This window comes from Poecilia reticulata, chromosome 14, assembly GCF_904066995.2.
Source record: "Poecilia reticulata chromosome 14, P_reticulata-male-v2, whole genome shotgun sequence".
NCBI classification, from domain to species: domain Eukaryota; kingdom Metazoa; phylum Chordata; class Actinopteri; order Cyprinodontiformes; family Poeciliidae; genus Poecilia; species Poecilia reticulata.
Window position 1 is genome coordinate 17012155 of NC_088843.1, and position 19413 is coordinate 17031567.

The 19413-nt window shown below is 40.3% G+C and overlaps 1 protein-coding gene across 5 annotated transcripts in view; it reads left to right on the forward strand.

Annotated features, from left to right (window-relative positions):
* The first annotated feature begins 122 nt into the window (after positions 1-122).
* Positions 123-19413, forward strand: part of LOC103476097 (vacuole membrane protein 1) — a 76748-nt gene continuing 57457 nt past the window's right edge. Inside the window, exons 1-5 of one of the 5 annotated variants that reach the window (XM_008428189.3) lie at positions 123-260; positions 5778-5882; positions 6596-6734; positions 12384-12474; positions 13621-13731. In XM_008428189.3, the coding sequence (XP_008426411.2) occupies positions 5801-5882; positions 6596-6734; positions 12384-12474; positions 13621-13731 (423 nt within the window). In that variant the 5' untranslated portion in view covers positions 123-260; positions 5778-5800. The other 4 variants (XM_017308616.2, XM_017308615.2, XM_081615940.1 and 1 more) reach the window with 4 other exon arrangements.

Consider the following 19413-nt stretch of genomic DNA (forward strand, 5'->3'; position numbering starts at 1 on the left):
GCTCTCTTGGGGCTGGACCGGGCAAATGATGAGATCTCCCCCTCTTTTTGTGTCTCTTTTCTATCAGCCCCCCCTTCCTCCCTCAGCCACCCTGTATCAGTACTCTATCCCTCGCTGGCCCCCTTCATCACCACACCCTGTACTCAAGTTATGATGCAGTTCATGGTAACATACTGTTGCCCCATATTACCAGTGCAGCTCCAACACAGTGGCTTTATTTGAGCTCAGAGGTCCTTGAGGAAGAAACACCAGCTGTAACGGTGAGTTTCCTCTCTTGCACGATGCAACGCTTTAACACACAACACTGTTCTATGCAAGGCCTGTCTTTGCTTTACACTCTGGTGAATTTATAAACTCCCTTCAGTGTTTGCTGCTGCTTGCAACGTGATTGCAGCTTATTGAATTTCTCATCCTGGACTTTGTATGTGTCCTGCGTTGAGGTTGGTATTGTCTCCCATGCCGGAGTTACTCAACAGGTCCGGGTTGTTTTGGAAGGAGAGGGATTGCGCAATCTCTGGAGCAGGGCTGTGCTACTGTGCCTCTCACAGCCAGGAGTGGTGTTATGAAACGATTTACTAGGCATCGCTTTTGGTGAAGTAGCTGTTCTGTATCACAGATAATGTGCCGCGTAAACAGGGCCATGTTTTTGCGTGGACTGTTCTCACGACTGAAGTTGCAACCAGGATATTTTGCACTAAAGCACACTGTTAAGCCATTTTCCTTAACACCTGCTTTGCTCCGCAGCCTTAAAAAACAAATTACAGGGTTTCTCGAGAACAGCTATTAAGGTGTGGTGTGCACCGAAGACTTAAAAGCTGATGAAAAGCCTTTGTTTGCAGTTCCTTTCAAAAGCCCAGGGTCCTGAAATACGTCATATGTTTTTAAAATTATTATTTTCACCTGTGTTATAATGGTATTCACATGACTGCAAGGTGAAATAGTCTAAAATCAAACCTCAAGAAAAAAATCTCAGAATGGATCTACAAACAATTTCAAATAAGAATCAATCTCTGCTCACTCCAAAACACATATAACACATATCTATCTATACATTTTTCTTTTTTTTATTTCATTTGAATTCCATATCTTAGAACTTCCTCCTTTCACCTTCACAATATTGCCAAGAATGAGAGATATTGTGGCCCAGAGTGATGCAAAAAAGCTGGTTCATAAGTTTGTTGCTTCAAGGTTGGACTGTTGAAATTCCTCACTATCTGGAAGTCCAAAAATTCATTGAAAACACTTCAGCTTACCCAAGATTTGGGATGATTTCATGGAAAAGTTGAACCAATATTAGCTCTTCTTCACTGGCTCCCTGTTAAATTCAAAATATTGTAGATTTAAAAATTTTCCATCTTACACATGAAGCCCTTTATTTTCCAGCCCCGTCAAACATCAGAGATCCAATTGGTCCAGATGTTTCCAACAGAGCACTTCGCTCTCAGACTTTATTGGTGGTTTTTACAGTTTCTAAACGTAAAATGGATCTTTTAGTTATCATGCTGCTATAGAAGCAGCTCCTAGTTTCTGTCTGTAAGGCTAAAAATTTAGGCTTAAAACTTTCCTTTTCTGGTAAAGCTCATAGTTACAGCGACTTAGGCTTATGCTGCTACAGGCTTAGGCTCCTGATGACTGTTTTCTCGCTCTGATGATTTTTCCTACTGCTCTCCCGACATGCGTTAACCTGCAGTTATTGCTGTAATTAACTTTATGGCCCCTCTGTCTTTTTTTTTTCTCTTCACACAAGCAACATCTTGCCTGTTGCTTTAAGTTGTGACACCTTGACTTTGTCTTTCTATGTTAAATCTGTTATCCATTGACTGATCTTTGATTCCATTAACTATACGTAAGCATCATTTTCATCCCAGTGATTCAAAATTTATCTGTTTAGTTAAAGAAGCTGCTGCTGCTGTTAAACTCTTTAAAGTACACCTGGGTCAGTGTTTCTCCATATTTTTGTGTGTGTCTGCTCTGTCTTATCAAACCCAGAGTTAGTCAAAGCAGATGACCACTCGCACTGAGACAAGTTCTGCTGGAGGTTTCTCCCTGTTGAAAGGGAGTCGATCCTTCCACTGTCGCCACATGCTTTCCAAGCATGGAGGACGGCTGCAAAATCAGAGACTTTATGGAGCTGGCTGGGTTTCTTTAAAAAGATGTTGAGAAAAAAATGTGATTGGATTGAGTTGATTAAACGTTCTACTGTATATATAAATATATTTTGTTTTTTTATAAAGTGCATTTAAACATGTATCAGGTATTACCAGTTTATCAAGAAATTGAATTGCTCAATTAATTTACGTCATTTTCTAATATTTTCAGAAATCTTTTCATTCAACTTGATGTTTTTTCTTGTCCCCGACACACACAGCCTAGTATTGTTTATGTACAAGTCTAATTATTCAGTTAATGTTATTCTATTTACTAAAGACATCGGTTCAGGGACCTTTACGAGACAGATTGAACACAAATTAATAAATCTGATCCAAGATTTGAAGTGGATCAGAAATATAGAACAGGAGCTGCAGGCGCAATATGAAAGATCAAAGAAAAACTTCACAAGACGATGACGATAAATATTAGTAAGAAAGTCTGTATCTTTGGGAGAGGATAATAAAGTAATTCAGTATGTTCTAAAAGGAACAGACTTTTTCTTTGAGAATTTTTTATAGCTATTTTGTCTACAAATTAGCTCTTTTTTAAAGCCCATAAGCTATTACTAAAATTTCTCAGTTTCTATAAATACTGACAGAAACTTTTCAGACTCTGCTAAGTCAAGCCTAAGCTCAAGTTTACCTACTTGGATTGCACATTTCTGCAAGAAGGCAGTTCAAATTGTGTCATAAAAACATCCCCCCGTCAAAAGATGTGAAACAAGCAATAAACACTACATCTTGTCAAGTGCCATCATAAAAAATTATCCATACACATCAAATATGATGAAACATGGAGAAGCTGAATGCTGCTTCTTCATGTTTTGTTGACCAGAAGTCAACTTCATTTAGGAAAATTACTTGATTTTTATTTTGTTTTTCTTTAAGATAATAGTAACAAGTTTTGCTAACATACTGCATAGAAGGCAAGCAAATCTTCCAGGAGCTTCTTGCAGGCTTTAATAGATTTTCCCCCATCTTGTAAGATCTGTTAAAAAAACCCCAAAACATCCGGAGCTTCGGCCCCAGAAGCCTGAGGAGTCTTAACGTCGCGTCCTGCACGCTTGATGCGCTTTGTGTGAAAGAGTACTGAAAGAGGCCCAATCCTAGAGCACAGGACGGGAACTTTAGTCCCGCGTATGAGTCTGAGTGTTTGCTAGAGGAACTGACAATTCCACCATATGGTGAGCTGCATACCTCAGAGTCAGAATTCCCCGACTCGCTGCGCGCTGACAGATTCCTGAGGTAAAAGAGACTCCAGAGTGGGAAACCCAAACGCCTGAAAAAGACTTCCCTAAAATCAGAAACGAAATGTAGAATATTTTTTATCATGTTATGGTATTCACTGACATGCTAAAGTCCATCTAATATATCATGAAAATTCAAAGACCAAGGCCCAGAAAATGCATATTTCTGGCACTGTACTTACAACTGAAAGCATCTGTTTACATTTACTGGATGAAAAGACTTTTTTTTGTCCTTTCTGAAATTAAATCTGACAAACGTTTGTCCAGATCTTTTGATCACTGGATTACCAACGTTATCTCTATTCCCTAAATACCACAATAATAATAAGGGGGAAAAACAAAAATGAAATTCCCACACATTAAGATTACCAAAGCTTTAAACAACTTGGGAAACCCTTGATGATATCATGACTTTGTAAGCTTCTGAGAATGAATGAGTTAATTAACATTTTGTGTTAAAGAGAGGCACATATATGGGTGTATTGCACCGCAAACACACTCCTTCCTTGTATGACATCATCAGGAAATCAGCCAAAATATCAGGAGAATTATGGATCTCCACAAGTCTGCTTCAATCCTGGGTAAGATTTCCAGTTACCTGAGAGTGTCTCTGTTCAAACAATGATGTGCAAGTAACAACAGCACAAGAATGTCAAACTATCGTACTGTGCAGGAAGGAAATGGGTTCTCTTGTTCCAGAAATTAGTGTTTTTGGTGCCTAAGCTACTGCAGCGTAATGATCATTCATGCATTTCAGAGATAAAGGGGGGAGGACATCGTCCAGGCTGGGAAGTATGGGGGTGGAAACATCATGTGGAGTGTGCGCTTTGTTGAGGAAGGGTCTGGTGCACTTCACCAAATAGATGATATCATGAGGAAGGAATATTACTTGGAAATCTTGAGGCCGGATTTCAAGGTTGGGTGCAAGTGGGTCTTCCAAGTGGAAGGGGAGTCTAAGGATTTAAGGACAACAAAGCAACTGTTTTGGTGCTGCCGTTGCAAAGTTTTGATCTCAGATGCAAAGAATATTGGTGTACCTCGCTGAAAAGGTGTGTGGGAACGAGGTGGCATAGAAACCTGACTCCAGTTCCACCAGATCTGTCAGGAGGAATGGGTCAAAATACCAGCAAACAGGGATGCACTGATTGCAGTTTTCTGGCCGGTCACTGATACTTAAAAAGCCTGACCTGTTGATTCCGATTTTGGCTGATACAGATTTTTTTTTGTGTCTGAGATGTTGCTAAATATACAAGGAAAGTGGCTGATTTGGCAACAGTGGGGTGACTGTTGTTAACTGCAAATGTGCAGACATGACCTGGTGGGTGGATCTCTGTCAAACCTCTCTCACGGCAGAGCAAAGGGGGACAGTGGTGGATTTTTAACCTTTTTTGATATGATCAGTGGAAAAACAATCAGCTTCACGTAAGTATTGACCGATCACTGATCTCACAAAATTAAAGAAATTGGGGCCAATTTATCGGTGCATCCCAAAAACCAGCAAATTATTGTGAGAAGCTTCACTGCAAAAACACAAAGTCTCAGCAAATACTTTTGGTCTACTTTCTAGTACAAATATCATAGTAAACTTGAAATGAGATGAAACTAACTTGCTGAAAAGTAACTTTTTAGCATGAAAATGTACTAGTTCCTCTGGTAGATTATTACATTTTTAACAGAGACATTTCTCCCCAATCTCATAAGTGAAATGTTCTGCCAGTGAAACTAGTGTTTTTTTCTATCAATCTTAAGGGATTAGTGTCTTAAAGCAAGCTATCTTGCTAAAAAGTGACTTCACTAAAAAGTTAGTTTTGTCTTCATTCAAGTGTACCAAAAATATTTGCACTGGAAACTAGAACAAAAACATACTAGAAGGATACCCTGAAGGTCTGACAGTTTAAAGATGGTTCCACTCAATGCAAAAGACAAGAATATGAACTTCTGACTCTGAAGATATGGTTTTGACTACAACAGGACGGCCTCTGAGTGTGCTTTCAGTTTATTGAGAGAATATTAAAATTTCTTTCATTTCGGAGAGACCGTGTTAAAAAGAAAAAAAAAAAATAAAAATATATATATATCTATTGCAAGATGGTGAAGGCACGGAAAACACAAGGATTCTCTCTTTCATGTGCTCTCAGTGTCAGTACCATATGCCACTCAAAGCAGTCATTAAATCACACACATTCCAGATAGAGTTACCAGTAAAACGCAGGACGTAACAGCAGGAAAACAGTGGCTGCTCGGCCGGAGAGCGGCAGAGGTTCTCTCAGAAGGTTTTGGGCCGATGCGTGGTTGCGTGTGAGTCTGTGTTTGTTTAGGACCCGTGTCAGATTGGCGAGCAGCCTGCGTGATGCTGAGCCCTGTACTCTTGCCTCAGCAGGACTCCCTGTCAGCGGAAGGAGAATGATGGCAGAGTGCGGGGCCGAAAGCGAGCAACCTCAGAGGCGTCTTGGTGACAAGAAGCATAAAAACGGAGAACTCACAGGTAACGCTGATTTACAGCGGGGCAACAGCTAACACGACTGTTAAACCCATGAAGACTGAACACAAATGTTTAAAATCTGAGTGCAGGGAGCTTTACAGGATACAGTGCCCTGCAAAAGTGTTCACATGCCATCTGATTATAGTTCCTCATGTCACGGCGAGAGTTTTGTTCAGATTTGATGTGCTAGGAAAGTGTGACATGCCTCCCTAACTCTGAAACCTAAAAATAAAATCCAGTGGAGCCAGTTGCCTTCAAAAATACATGTTGGTTAAAGTTCTCTGGTCAGATGATGCAAAATGAAAGCTTATTTAACAAATACAAAACTCACACTGCCAGAAAACTAAAAATCATCATAATATTAACTTGGTTGACACTGGAACCTCAAATGACCTGCACCCTGCATTGTTTAAGCCAACTTAAAACTCAAAACCATCCAAGATCCTAATGAAAAGAGAATACTTTTTCACGGCACTGAAAAGTTTATGAATAAAAATTTATACCATCAAATTTTTTTGAAACTTGTTTCAAAATCCACCTGATCTACAGAAAGAGCAAAAGAGATGCTTGGACACATCTAAGGTCTTAATGGGTTTACGATACCTTTGTTTGTCCATTGGTGCTAAAACGTATCCGTATGAGTTGTACATCGTTTAAACTTTTTATTTTAATGTGTGAGACGCTCTTCTTATTTGTGTGTGTCTTTTGTGGTCTAGACTCAGATCTTCCAGAAGAGGAGAAGAAGCAGAGAGACAGGGAAGACCATGAAAGCCTGGTGTTATGGAAGAGGCCTTTGCTCACACTTTACTACTTCTCCCTGGAGCTGTTCATCACTCTTAAAGGATGGATGTGGAGGTGAGGAGCAAAAGGAGAGATGCAACCTCCTCTTAAAACATGTCCCTGTTTCAGAAAACCTGAAATCTCCTCCAGACGACTGATGCTGTCCTTTTCCGTTTCACAGGCTAACACAATAAGTGAGCATTTTTATTCACCTTGTCAGCTTCAGTGACCCCCCATTTTTCATCTGTATAAGGCCTATTATGATAACATTTTCCACCATTTGTCGCAATGATAGCTAAGAAGGCTTTCCACAACGTTACGGAGAGTCATCAAAGTTTTTAACCATTCCCAAAGAAGCACATTTTCAAGGTCAGACACTGATGTTGGATGAAAAGGTCTTTCTCAGCTCCAATTCCTCTGACAGGTGTTCCAAGTTTGTGCAGATCACCCAAGTTCTTGTTGGGAGCATGAAATGTCTTAGTAATTTTTTTTCCGGAGAGAGGCATCCCGCCTGCCGAGCTCGACACCAGGCCCGGTTGGAACTATGTCGACAGAGAACTGTGCAAATCACTCTGTGGAAAAGTGTGGTGTTCGCTGGTACCACTTCTTTAAAGCAAAACAGAGGATGCAGGTGGTCTGCACCTGTTATGTGAAACGTGTGCGAATACGAACGTGCCGACACCACATGGCGACACGTCGACTGTTCGGCTTCGAATGAACTATGTTGGTGCCTTGGTGCTGCCTTGTCGATAGGGTTGCCAAAAACATAGGTATCATTTGTCTCAACAGGTTAATACTGTCACTGTCCATGCCTCGTGCCTGGGGCTATTTACGTGACCACAAAGTAGTACATAATTACAAAGTGGAAGCAAAATACTCTTTCTGTTTTTCTTTTTTTTTTGCAAATAAAAGTCTGAATTTTGCCAACTTTTTTGTTTCCACTTGAGCTCTAGATCTCTGCAACTCATCCAGAGTTACCGCTGCATTCTTGGCTGATTATCTGATTAATGGTGTGGTTGGCAGGTCTCTCAATTTAGGTGAACAGCCGTGACTTAGCAGGTTTGCAGTTGTGTCACAGTTAAAAAGCTTAGGATAATTCTCATAACCTATACTTTAATGCAAACATCATTAATAATTAATAAACAATGTAATAATTCAATAAATGATGTGTAAATTCAGCCTTTAAAAGCGACTGTAAAGTACAATGCCAAATGACCAAGAAAGCAACTCCTAGAAAACAAGCCTTTTTGTCTTAGTTCTAATGTTGCCATGTTGCTGATAACATCTAGAGGTTGCGGCCAATACATGAGTTTCTTTTTCACAAAGAGGCACTAAAGTTGCTACAGTTGTTCTCGCAGAGGAAATAGCAACTGTGAAAGAACGACCATCTGACATTACTCAGACGCTTTTTCACACAACACATCCAGACACCAGACTGCTGCTGACCTTGACCGTCTCAGAGCTATCAGCCCAGGTCTCATAGTTTAGACTCAGCCAAACGCCTTTAACGCTTCAACGGAGACACTGTATGGTTTTCTTATCATTATCTGTCTCTATTACTCCTCATAATTACCCTACTTAAAGGCTGGAAAGGATAACTCCGCTTTGCAAACTACTGTTTTCGTACTTGCCGAGCAGCAACATCACACCAAACTACGTCAGCCGTTGCCTTGATGCACGTTACACGTAGAGTACAGAATGTCTTCAACTTGCTAAATAATCTTTGTTGACACCGAGGTCCCAAAAGAAGGTCAGAGTGTACTCTCGGGGGGGCCCCTGTGGTTAACTGCGTCAGGACAACGTGTTTATGTTAAAACTACAAGAGGATGTGGCTCACCACAAGCACCACAAGCAGCGTTCTGCCTTAGAGAAGCTGCTATTTACCCAACGCTCCAGACACGTGGTGTTCTGACTGCCTATGCTGGCATGTAAATGAGAGCGTTACGGGCTACAAGGGTGCAGAGAAGTTTATTGTGAGTGTTTTTAGGAGTGGTGCATAATATAAAACATAAAAGCAGATTATCCATGGGGCATCAGGCTGTCTGTTGCTGTGCCTTTACGTTTCTTTAGGTATAAAAAGGGTTTTTCAACCAGTGAATGGGTTGTGTGGGGGAGGGATTGGTAAGGAATCCTAACACAAACCCTTCTTTTTAAACTAATTTCTATAGTAAGAAGAACATTTAGGTTAACTTGTTTTATTTATCTATTTTCCTTGCCAATTTTACACTTTGATCATTTCTGTCCTCAGAAAATTTTATCTGCCTTTTTGTCTCATTTTGAATAAGACTTGTCCCCCTCTGAAGAGGACTCGACTGTCCGGCACACCCTCCTCTCCAGAATCCCTGAACTGGACCTGCATGAGCTTAGTGATGTGCAATTCAACTTTGAGCAACCTTTCAGTTTAAAAAGTACAAAAGGCAGAAAAACACACTATTATTAGCATGTATTACTAACATTGGTAAACTGGGGAAGTGCCTCTGGTTTTCCAACTTGGAACTCAAAAACGGAGAAGATAGCTTGGACATTGTTGCCACATCCAAGTTCCATCTTCAGAATTAAACACAACACATAAGAATCCACCAGCAAATGGTCATACTTCTTTGCTGTCCGCTTTGCGGTGTATACAAGAATACCTATCTTTGGAGAGATTTTAAATGACTTTTTTGTCTACAAAGCAACTTTGGTTGCAATTACAGGTTCTTCCATACTTGTATTGCCTAATATGAGAGCCATAAATAGCTGAAGCATTGATGGGGTTTGGTAGCATTTACTTGGTGAGTTAACTGGAAGTAGAATTACGAAATAAAAGCAATAAAGGAAGATACTATGACTTTCTTTGCTGGCGGCAGCTACAAATTAGTAAGAAACAGGCATAAATGTATTTATTTTTAAAACTGTCAGAATCAGAATTAGTGTTTGGGTTTTGGTTTTATTTGGGTTTTTGCTAATCTCATCATTGTGTATTATCATTTTGGTCTTGCGACATTTAGTTTATTTCCCTCTGTTCATTATTGTTAGAATGGTGTTTTCCCTATTTGTTAATTATTTTGTGTTTAGTTCCTTAGTTTATTTTTGTGTTATATTCTTTACGGAATTAGATTTAGTTCTCTAGTTTCTTTCTTTTCTGTGTTGATTACTCTCTTTCCGATGCTTGTATTCGGCCACAGCTGTTCCTCGTGGCATGTGATTAGCTAATCTGGCACTAGCCTGCCTCATTTTCCGCTCCTGCCTCACTATAAAAGCTGACTGGTTTCTTACATTACATCGTCCATTTGCTACGTGAGTTCCCTCAGCGGCTTTTTCTGTAAGCTTTCTAATTTTATTAAACCTATCAGAAACAGTTTTTTTCTGCATTAAGGTTCTTTATCAAGGAAAATCGCAAAAACACGGGCTGATGTTGCTTTAGCTATCTCCCAGTGATTAGAAAGGTTCAGACGTTATTGCCTTTTACTCACTTTCTTACTAGCTAAGGCTAGCTAGCTAACATTACTTTCAGGCAACGTACTCTGCCAGTACATTTATGTATTCTTATATAATTTTGTGTTTTTAAATTGAGTTTACAGTTATTGACAGCGCTCTTGCCGTTCTTCTGGATGATTCGTGTGTTTCACTTGCCTCGGATTTCAGAACTGGCATTTAGGAATTGCTGAACTCACCCATGTCCGCATGAAAGTCGGAACAACCGGGGGTTTGCCGTAGCTTTACTCTGCACAGTCTCATTGTTTTAAGGTGTATATCTTATTAAATTGCTGTTCTGTGACGGGGTGAGTTTGGAAGTGGTGAACTGACAATTGAAATGTGCGAATTAAAGAATAAAATTGGGGAAATGTGGAATAAATATGATCAGTAAACGCATTACACTGACTGCCACAAGCTTTAAAACGTCACAGATTTGTCTGACCATGTTCAAATATCTTAGTCATTGGACAAGCTGTTAACTAGAAATCTTTATACATTCCTCAACTTAAAATAAATGTGATTTTCTCAAAATTAACTTTGTCTTTCATGTCTTGGTCATTGTCATTTTACAAGTAAACGGCTGCACTTAGATGTATATCCTTCCTTTTGTACCTGCATTGCCTTAAAATCTAAATTATTATATTTGGTAAGCAATAGAGGGCTATAGTCTTTTGGACTTCTCCATCATTTCCTGTTCTAACACACCAGATTGAAATTACTCGTAACCAGGTCTCTACAGAACTTGATATGTTGAGGTAGTTGGTGTCTGGACTGCCAAGAAAAAACATTCTGAACTTTAAAAAAAATAAATGGTAGCTTGGTAAACTACTGCTGGTAGCATCGCTATAGTAAGCTTATCTATCCTTTTGCATCAAGCCTTAATTTTTAAAGTATGATCATGTAAATTTTGAACGGAGGTGAAGGCATGACTGTTCTGTAAAATTCAACTTTTATATTTATAGTCTCCAAATCTACAGTCATGTTTATTGGTCTAAAATCTTGGACATATGTCCTAGTTGTAGCTCAAAATAGAACTAGAAACCTCAGTGGGGGAGGAATAATAAATCAACACCCTGTTCAGAGAGCACTCCGAGTGACCTCTCTGACCCCAAAACCTTTGAATACATGGCTTCCCATCGGACATATTAAAATCCTTAAGCCCTCTTCAGCTCTAATATCGGTTTTCTTGTCATGAAAACTTGTCAAGCGAGCCCCCCCTTTTATCTTCCAATAATTTGAATATTGGGGTTTTTGCCTTCAACTTTTTTGCTTTCTAACTTCATCTAGAGATAAGTGGATCCAACTCTGACAGTTTACGCTGTTCCGAATAGCACTTAATGAAACAAGCGCTCGCGCATACACACACAAAAATCAGCAAAATATTGATTTGTTTACAGATTAAGTAAAGACCCCGATATCCGCAGGGTTTAGGAACAACACGAGCGGTGGCAAACAGCTAAAGTTTATAAATAATTGAAACCTTGTCTAAAAACGCTTATAACTGCATTTTTTAGAAATAGTTCACACACCAAATATACCCCAATATGCACTAATGCACACAGATTGAACATCACAGCACTACCACAGCAGCTAACCTATGGCTTTCCTTATTTCCACTTTTGGAATTGCAACCAATCAGTGCCAAGGAAATTAAACGGCATTCCTGGATTACCTGTTTTACAAATGCTAGCAGTTCAGTTAGCGTTGCGCGTAGCTATTGCAGTTTCTGCAGCTAGGTTGTGAAATTCACCAAATGCACAACACCTCTGAATTAGTTGGTGAATTCAAATGATTCACCAAATAACTATTTGATGCAGTGGCTCCCGACAAACACATTATCTTGCTGTCAGTAAACGAAGCTAAGACACTCTCAATATTTCGGCCGCCATTGTTCAATATGACCGAGACAGGAGGGGAAAAAAAGGCAAGGCCAGCATTCTTTTCTCCGCTCTGCTAGTGAAGTTAGCATTTAAGCGTAATTCAGGGTAGAGTTGGGTTGTATTAAATTAAAGGGCGTTCCTCATAAAGTACTTAATGAATGATGATGAAAATCCATCTAAGAGCAGAACTGAGTAAAACTTGTTGAGGCTTGACTACTTTCAAACAGCCATGTCTCTTTTCCACAGATGAAATCCTTCTCTGTTACTCACTCATACTTCAAGAGTCACCATGAGTCTTTGGTTTGTTTTCTGCATATAAACACAACTCTTCTTGTTTGACATTTTCTGTTCATTTTCCTTTTTTTTTTTTTTTTCCTCTACCCAGGCTTTGGCATCAAAGACAGACAGTGTTTGGACTTGTGATGCTGCTTATCCTTCTCTCTATTGCTTACCATATTGAGGGACCACATCAGAAGGTGACTGACCTCCTCATGTGTTGTGAATGTAAAAAATACCATAGCAACTGTCTGTGATGTAACCAGCTTGCTTAAGCTGCAGAGGGGATGCATGACAAGTTATTGTAATCGAGTTTTAAAAGGTACATACTTTGTGAGAATTAGAGTTTTTGTTGTTTTAGTCTTGGTAAACACATTTTCTCTGCACTTATAAATAGGTATTTATGAGTGAATGCACTAGCATCATGTTTGCTTTCTTTCCTTATAACTCCCCTAAAAACTCAGCAGGTTGTTCTGTCGATCCGCACACAACCCTTCCACTGAGTTTATTTTTTCCACCAACTCTGCTTTAGTTGCGATATTTTTCACATCCCATTGGCATTTTTTCTTTTTTTTCAACATTGTACGCAAAGACCTCGGAGTTGTGTAATCACTTCTCAGTAACTGCACGTAACAATTCCTCATGGCTGGCCCCTCACTTCCCAGCACTCTGCCAGAAAACAGAGAGACAGTATGTGCTGTTTTTTGTTTTGCTGGGGTTCCTGGGAAATTGAGTCTTTGGTAAGTCCCCCCCCCCCCGCTTCCCTGCACACATTCCCTTCAAACCCTTTAAAGTTCCCTCCTCTTTTCCCGTAATCTGGGGTCTTGATGCTTCCTCCTGGAAACAACCTGCCCTGACTCAAGGGAGGAGGTGTAAACGGAGCGATGGAGTGATAGTAGTACAGCAGTAGCAGCAGAGAGAGAAGGAGACAGAGTGGGAGACAGACGGATGGATCTTGGCTTGTCTTACTGTACTTGTTGTGTAAGAGCTAGTTGCCACTAAAAAAAAAAAAAAAAAGAAGAATGGTGCTGTTCTTCTCTGAGTGCTGAACACTCCTACCCTACGGCTCTGCGCTCGAAACTCAGCAACCTCTATCTCCAAAGGTTTCTTTCTCTCTTCCTCTCCTGCTCACTTGCCCTCTCCCACCCTTCAAAGTACCCTACGTTTTCTTTTTTTTTCAGTTTTACTCACGTACCTTCTCTCTCTCTCTCTCTGTGCCTGTCCCTCCCTTTCTCGCTCCCCCCCCCCTCCCGCTTCACGTCCCCCCACCCCCCCACGCTCTTTCCTTGCACTCATGCATGTGCCTCTGCCATGTGGTGGACTGTCCCTCTCCCTGGCCTCTGCAGTACGTGCGCTACATGGAGAAGAAGACGCTGTGGTGCGCCTATTGGGTCGGCCTGGGTATCCTCTCCTCTGTGGGTCTTGGCACCGGCTTGCACACCTTCCTGCTCTACCTGGTAAGACAGAATTTCTTCAGGGAGAGTTGCCTGGCTCCCCCACGCTGCAGCTCTTCACTTCCCCATGCTGGTTTGTGCCTCGGCTCAAACCCAAACAGAGCGGGTGGTGATGATGATGAGAATGATGGTGGTGCAACCAGTGACGCAGGTTTTTAAAGGCACTGTTGACGACGTTGTTGCGCTGCTGCAGAGTTTTGACGAGGGTGAAAAAAGCTTTCTGGAGTCGTTTTATGCATTTGAACTTTGTATGCATTCGTGTGCATGTGATGGGTGTGAATAGGCATTATGATAGACGCACTGGTTTTGACAGGCAGGCTAAAAACAGTTGCACTCACTGACCCCTTTGAGTGCACATGAGGATAAAAACACTCTCCCTCCCCTTGTCTAGTTCTTTTTCTTCTTTCCTACTCCCCACTGTTTCGCTCACTCTCTCTTTTGTCACTCCCTCTCTTTTTATGCCTCTTCTCTGTTTACGTTCTCAGTTTTACTCACCCCTTCCCTTTTCCTTTTTTTTTTTTTCCATATGTTTTCCTCCAAGAGTCCTAATCTCTGAGTGCCTCAGTTCAGGGCAGTGAGGATGTTGGGAAGAGGGAGGGCAGCGGGTGTTGTTTCTGCACTTCTGATACCAGAACATCTGCTGGTCCTTACTGCTTCTAGTCCATCTGTCATCAGGGGACTTCGCTGTCACACTCGGGCGCACGTGCCCAGTGGAGCCGAACTGGAAACTTTGAAGTGTGTGTCCTCTGTTCTGTTGTTTTTAAAAGCCAAAAACTGTGACGCTCCAAAATGTAACACGAGAGTTGTTGTTTTTTTCCCCCCTCTAATCTCCCTTGACTCCCAGCTCTTTTCAGTGGAAGGTTTCAAAGTGTTGCATCGCCATCTAGTTGGAGTTGTTGTTACTGCAGGTTGTGGTGTCACTGAGTTCATGACAGAACCTGATGCTCCTTCCTGCGGCTGCTGCTGTACATTCTGTCTCCAGCCTGGAAGATACAGCATGTTAAACACTGTTATTAGCTCTGCTGATGTAGAGTGCCATCTAAAAATATGTCTTTTTTAATCCCATAGCACAGTGGGAATAAACTGTTAGTTTTCCAGAAAAAATATAGAGTTTTCAGGAGAATACAGGCACTTTTTCTAGATCAATATTTGTTTTGTTTTGTTTTATTTAAAGGCTCCATCAGGAAAAACTAAAGTGTAGGCAGACTTGTTACTCAGTAAAGGTAAGAAATTTTCAGCATTGATTTTAGCTGAAAATTTAAATGGTAGTTAACAAATTTTTTCAAACACAGACAGACATGTCCAGAAAATTCAACTTAGATTATTTCAGGTCGTTCTATGGAAGAATGTAAATTAATTTTATCAAGAGAACATTTTAGTGTAAGACTTAAATGTTCTTATTTTTGTTTTCACTCTCAAATGACTTGCTTGATAACAAAAGGAGTTTGAACTCCTTCAAAACTCACATTTTTTTGGGGTCTAATTGAAGGAAACACATTGTGCATGCAGAGACAGACCTGGGTGTCGGGAGGAAGCTTTAGAACAGGGAAGTGAATACAAACGAGAGAACATTTGTGCAGAAGACATAGGTTTGAAACAGAAAACGGGAAAAACGGTTGTTGAATTAAAAAAATGTCTAATGTGTGGTGATACTGTTTCATGTTATTGTAGTATTTATGTTTAGTTGTCTTCAAACTGATGTAGATTCTGTCCATGCACCAAGGATCATAGCAGCAGGCTTTGATTGGGCAATTTGAAGTTTTATTAACTTTAGGAGCTAAAGTTAATAAAACTTGCAGCTGTAATGGTACCAAGTTGTAGTTCAGTACTGGCTGAAGAAGTTCAATATAAATGCTCTCCACGCTTCTAATTTAGATTTCCATCAGATATGAATTAATACCTAAATAATTGGATTTTCTTATTTTCTGATCAATGAATGCACCATATTTAGCAGCTTGTGCTGACAACACTCTTCAGTGTGGAGGCTGTTGCCGAGCAAAGACTTGAATTTTGCTATTTTAAGAATCATTTAAGTGTTTAGAAATGAAACCAGGAGAAGTACAGCAATGGCAGACTATTTTGTAGAAATTATATTTTCCACAACATGTTGAGACATGTCTGCAGTTCAGTCAGGCTGTGTGAGAGCAAGACTTTCAGTAGATCACAGGAAGGCTCAGCAGAGTAAAGTCACTATCTGGAACGTGCTGGATTTGAACATGTTTGCAGCCTTTTGGTAAATTTCAGAGTTAAAATAAGGAGCTATAATCTCTACATGATAAACAAGCTACTGTTTTAGTAATGCTTACGATGCAAACTGATTAAATATCAGTTTAAAATGTCAACCATTGAAATATTTCTGTTGGATTTTGTTGTGAAATCTGTTCTGCGAACGCTGTCTCACACAGTGTGACATTGGCTATTTGCCCAATTTAAATACTTTATTTTCCGCATTATAAGGCGCAGCGGATTATAAGGCGCATAGAATAGACACTACAGTAGAGGCTGGAGTTACGTTATGCATCCACTAGATGGAGCTGCACTAACAGGAATGTCAACAAAACAGTCCGACTCCAGTCAGTGAGGAGAGCCTTTCGCGACTGGGCCGGGGCGTGGCCAGACGATGGTCACCCTTCTCTATTCGCGCACAGCATGTTCGTGGAGAACGTGGCGCTAAATGACCTGCAGACGACCTGATTCTAGACGGACGGACGGTAGGTAGATAGTTCAGTCAAACTTTATTAACAAACCAGCATTCTGACAACTATCCCAGCATGCACCGAGCACTTCTTCTTCTATGGGCGAAAATGAAGTCGGCGGCTGCTTACCGTAGTTGCTAGACCTGTTGTGGCTCAGTATTGGTCCACATATGAGGCGCACCAGATTATAAGGTGCACTGTCGGCTTTTGAGGATATTGAAGGTTTTTAAGGTGCGCTTTATAGTGCGGAAAATACGGTAATTACTGTGCGCTTACCGCAAAAAGTCCAGTAAAAACTATTTATCATGCTCTTTTTATGCCATCTGATATTACCCACCTTTTCCACGATTGATAGTGGGCGCAACCTCTGAAGCCAGAAGTTGCAGTAATGTGGTTTGTTTTGATGGACAATCATGTGTAAGAGCTGCGTTAGAAATAATCAGCTTACAGTTTAATTCAATTTTCTTACAGATGCATCCCTTAAAAAGCAATTGTTCTTGTTGTGCTTTTCTGTATTGAACATGCACTCAAAGTGAAATGGGATTCATCTGTTTCTACTAATTCTTAGCAGATAGAGAATGGAGTCCGATGTGGCTCAAGATTCTAGATCTGAAATAAATCGGAAACAGGAAGTCAAAACTTTACAAAAACAGATTGAAAACTTGCCAAAAAAATTTTCAGACTATAAGCTGCTACTTTTTTCCCACACTTTGAACCATGCTGCAGCTTTTCTGTGGATTTTTCTTCAACCACCAGGGGGCTCTTTAGCAGGAAGTGAATCATTGGAGGTCAAAATTGGAAATAAAAGAAGAAAGTGCTAATTTTCATTTAGAACAAGCACATGCTAGCAGCAGGCACAACGGAGAAATTTCTTCAAACTCCACCTCATCATGGAAAACAACACGAAGAAAAAGATCCCGCTTTTAAGTTGAAGACTATCGATCTGGCAGTACAGGAGGGAAATAGAGCCGCTGTATGTAAACTCAGCGTGAACGAATCCATGGTTTGGCGTTGGAGACGCAGGGCTGCGTCCTTAATAGCAGATTTATCAAGTATGCAGCCCTCTGCTGCCCTCTGCTGCTTCCTTGTAGAAAACCGAGAGCAGCGGAGATACCAGTGGCTTATAGCCCGGTGCGGCTTATATATATATATATATATATATATATATATATATATATATATATGTATGTTTCCAGTTTTGTTCAAAAGATTTGTAGGTGCGGCTTATAGTAAGGTGCGCTTTATAGTTCGGAAAATACGGTACATATGTTGAGTGTTGTATCCAGGCCTTGGCTTTTGTTCTTTAAATGACTGTTAAACACTAATTAAATTCTTCAGTAAACCTAATTGGAGCAGATTCCAACAAATAAAAAGAAGACCCTGTGGCCAGACTGTTGATTTTACACCTTCCACATGTCACAAAACCTCAGTGAAGATTATTTATTTCTCTGAATTTAAATGGTTTTAGTTGTTTGCATTTGACTTTGTCTGTTTTGTCTGAACTGACGCATCCAAGCATGTCCTCTATGAGGTTGTACATTTCTAAACCCCGACAAGATATCAATGATTAAGATGAAAATTTTGGGAATTAAAAATGGCATCCTGCAGAATGCCTGTGGACGTTTCGCACTGTTTTTAGTAAGTAGGATAGAGTCGGTGATTGTAATTAGGTCGACCATGTTCAGAACTTGCACCAAGATGTCTCTTCTGCCTTCTTAAAAAAAGAACTAATATTGAGGACATGAGATGGCCTCATAGCAGCATATCACGCATAGATTCAGGGACAAACCGGCTGTTTGTTTACGTATAGAAAACCCTTTTCTAGCAACATTTGCATAAATAGTTTCAATCTGACATCAAGATTCTCGACTAACCCAGTTTAGTCAGTCAGCAGAGGGTGCCAGTGGTCAAAAGATGCAGTTAAACTGTTACAACGATATCACATGGAAATATTGTTTGAGGATGAAGTTTATTCCTGAGTATTCATTTGACAGATTGGTTTTTTTTTATTAAAAAAAGTAAAGAATATCTGACATTTTCTTGTTGCAGATATACTGACATGAATAATGAAAACAGTTTTCATTACTTTTCTAAAACTTTTAAGAAATGGATTAAATCAACCACTGCTACTTTTGACTTATTTTTGAATATCTTCATAGATTTATTGACCTTGAGTTAATTTGACTTTCTCGCCTTCATTCTGGATTATGTTCATCATTATTATTATTAATAGAAATTAAAGCAACTCTCATTTCTGATCTTAAGATAACATTTTCATAAAGACCTTGTTTTTTAAAATTTTTATTAAACTTTGTAAAACTGACCAGTCAGCTCAAAAATTCATTTTACTAGAAAAAAATGAGCACATCACATTTCTAAATAGTAAACACTCTTAGAAATTGGCGGGAAGCGGCGAACATTTGCACTCTGGCAAATCTGCAAAGTGACCAGCAGGGGAGCTAAAGGGCCGAATGAGGAGGCGTAACCCATCCCACTCGATGAAAGCAGAGCACAAGTGGCAGCTCTCCTGTTCCCTGACATTGGCAATTGCTGCTCTGTGTCTCCTCTCTGTGTTTTCATCCCGCTGAGACGGCGGGAGATCATTGTACATGGTTCAGGGCCGGTTAATGGAGAAAGACAAAACGCTGCCGCTCAGGCGTATGAAGCAGGAGAGAGAAAAAAAGGACAAACTTGGCACATCATCAAGTATATTTTATCCAGCTGCTTTGGGAGTAGGAGGTAGTGGGTGGCTGCTCTCATTACAGAGCATGAAAACAATAAAATGGCACAGGAAAGCTGGAGAGATCTCATTTCATTAGGAACTGTGGGGAGAAAGATCGTTGTCCATACGTGTGCGTTTGTGAGCATGTTCTCATGCCGGTCGCCCCTCACCTGTGTGGGTTTGTGCCACAGTGACTGTCGGGTTCACATATGGCGATCAGCTTTCATCTCATCTCTTTTCTGTCGGTTCCTCTTTTTAATTGAAAAG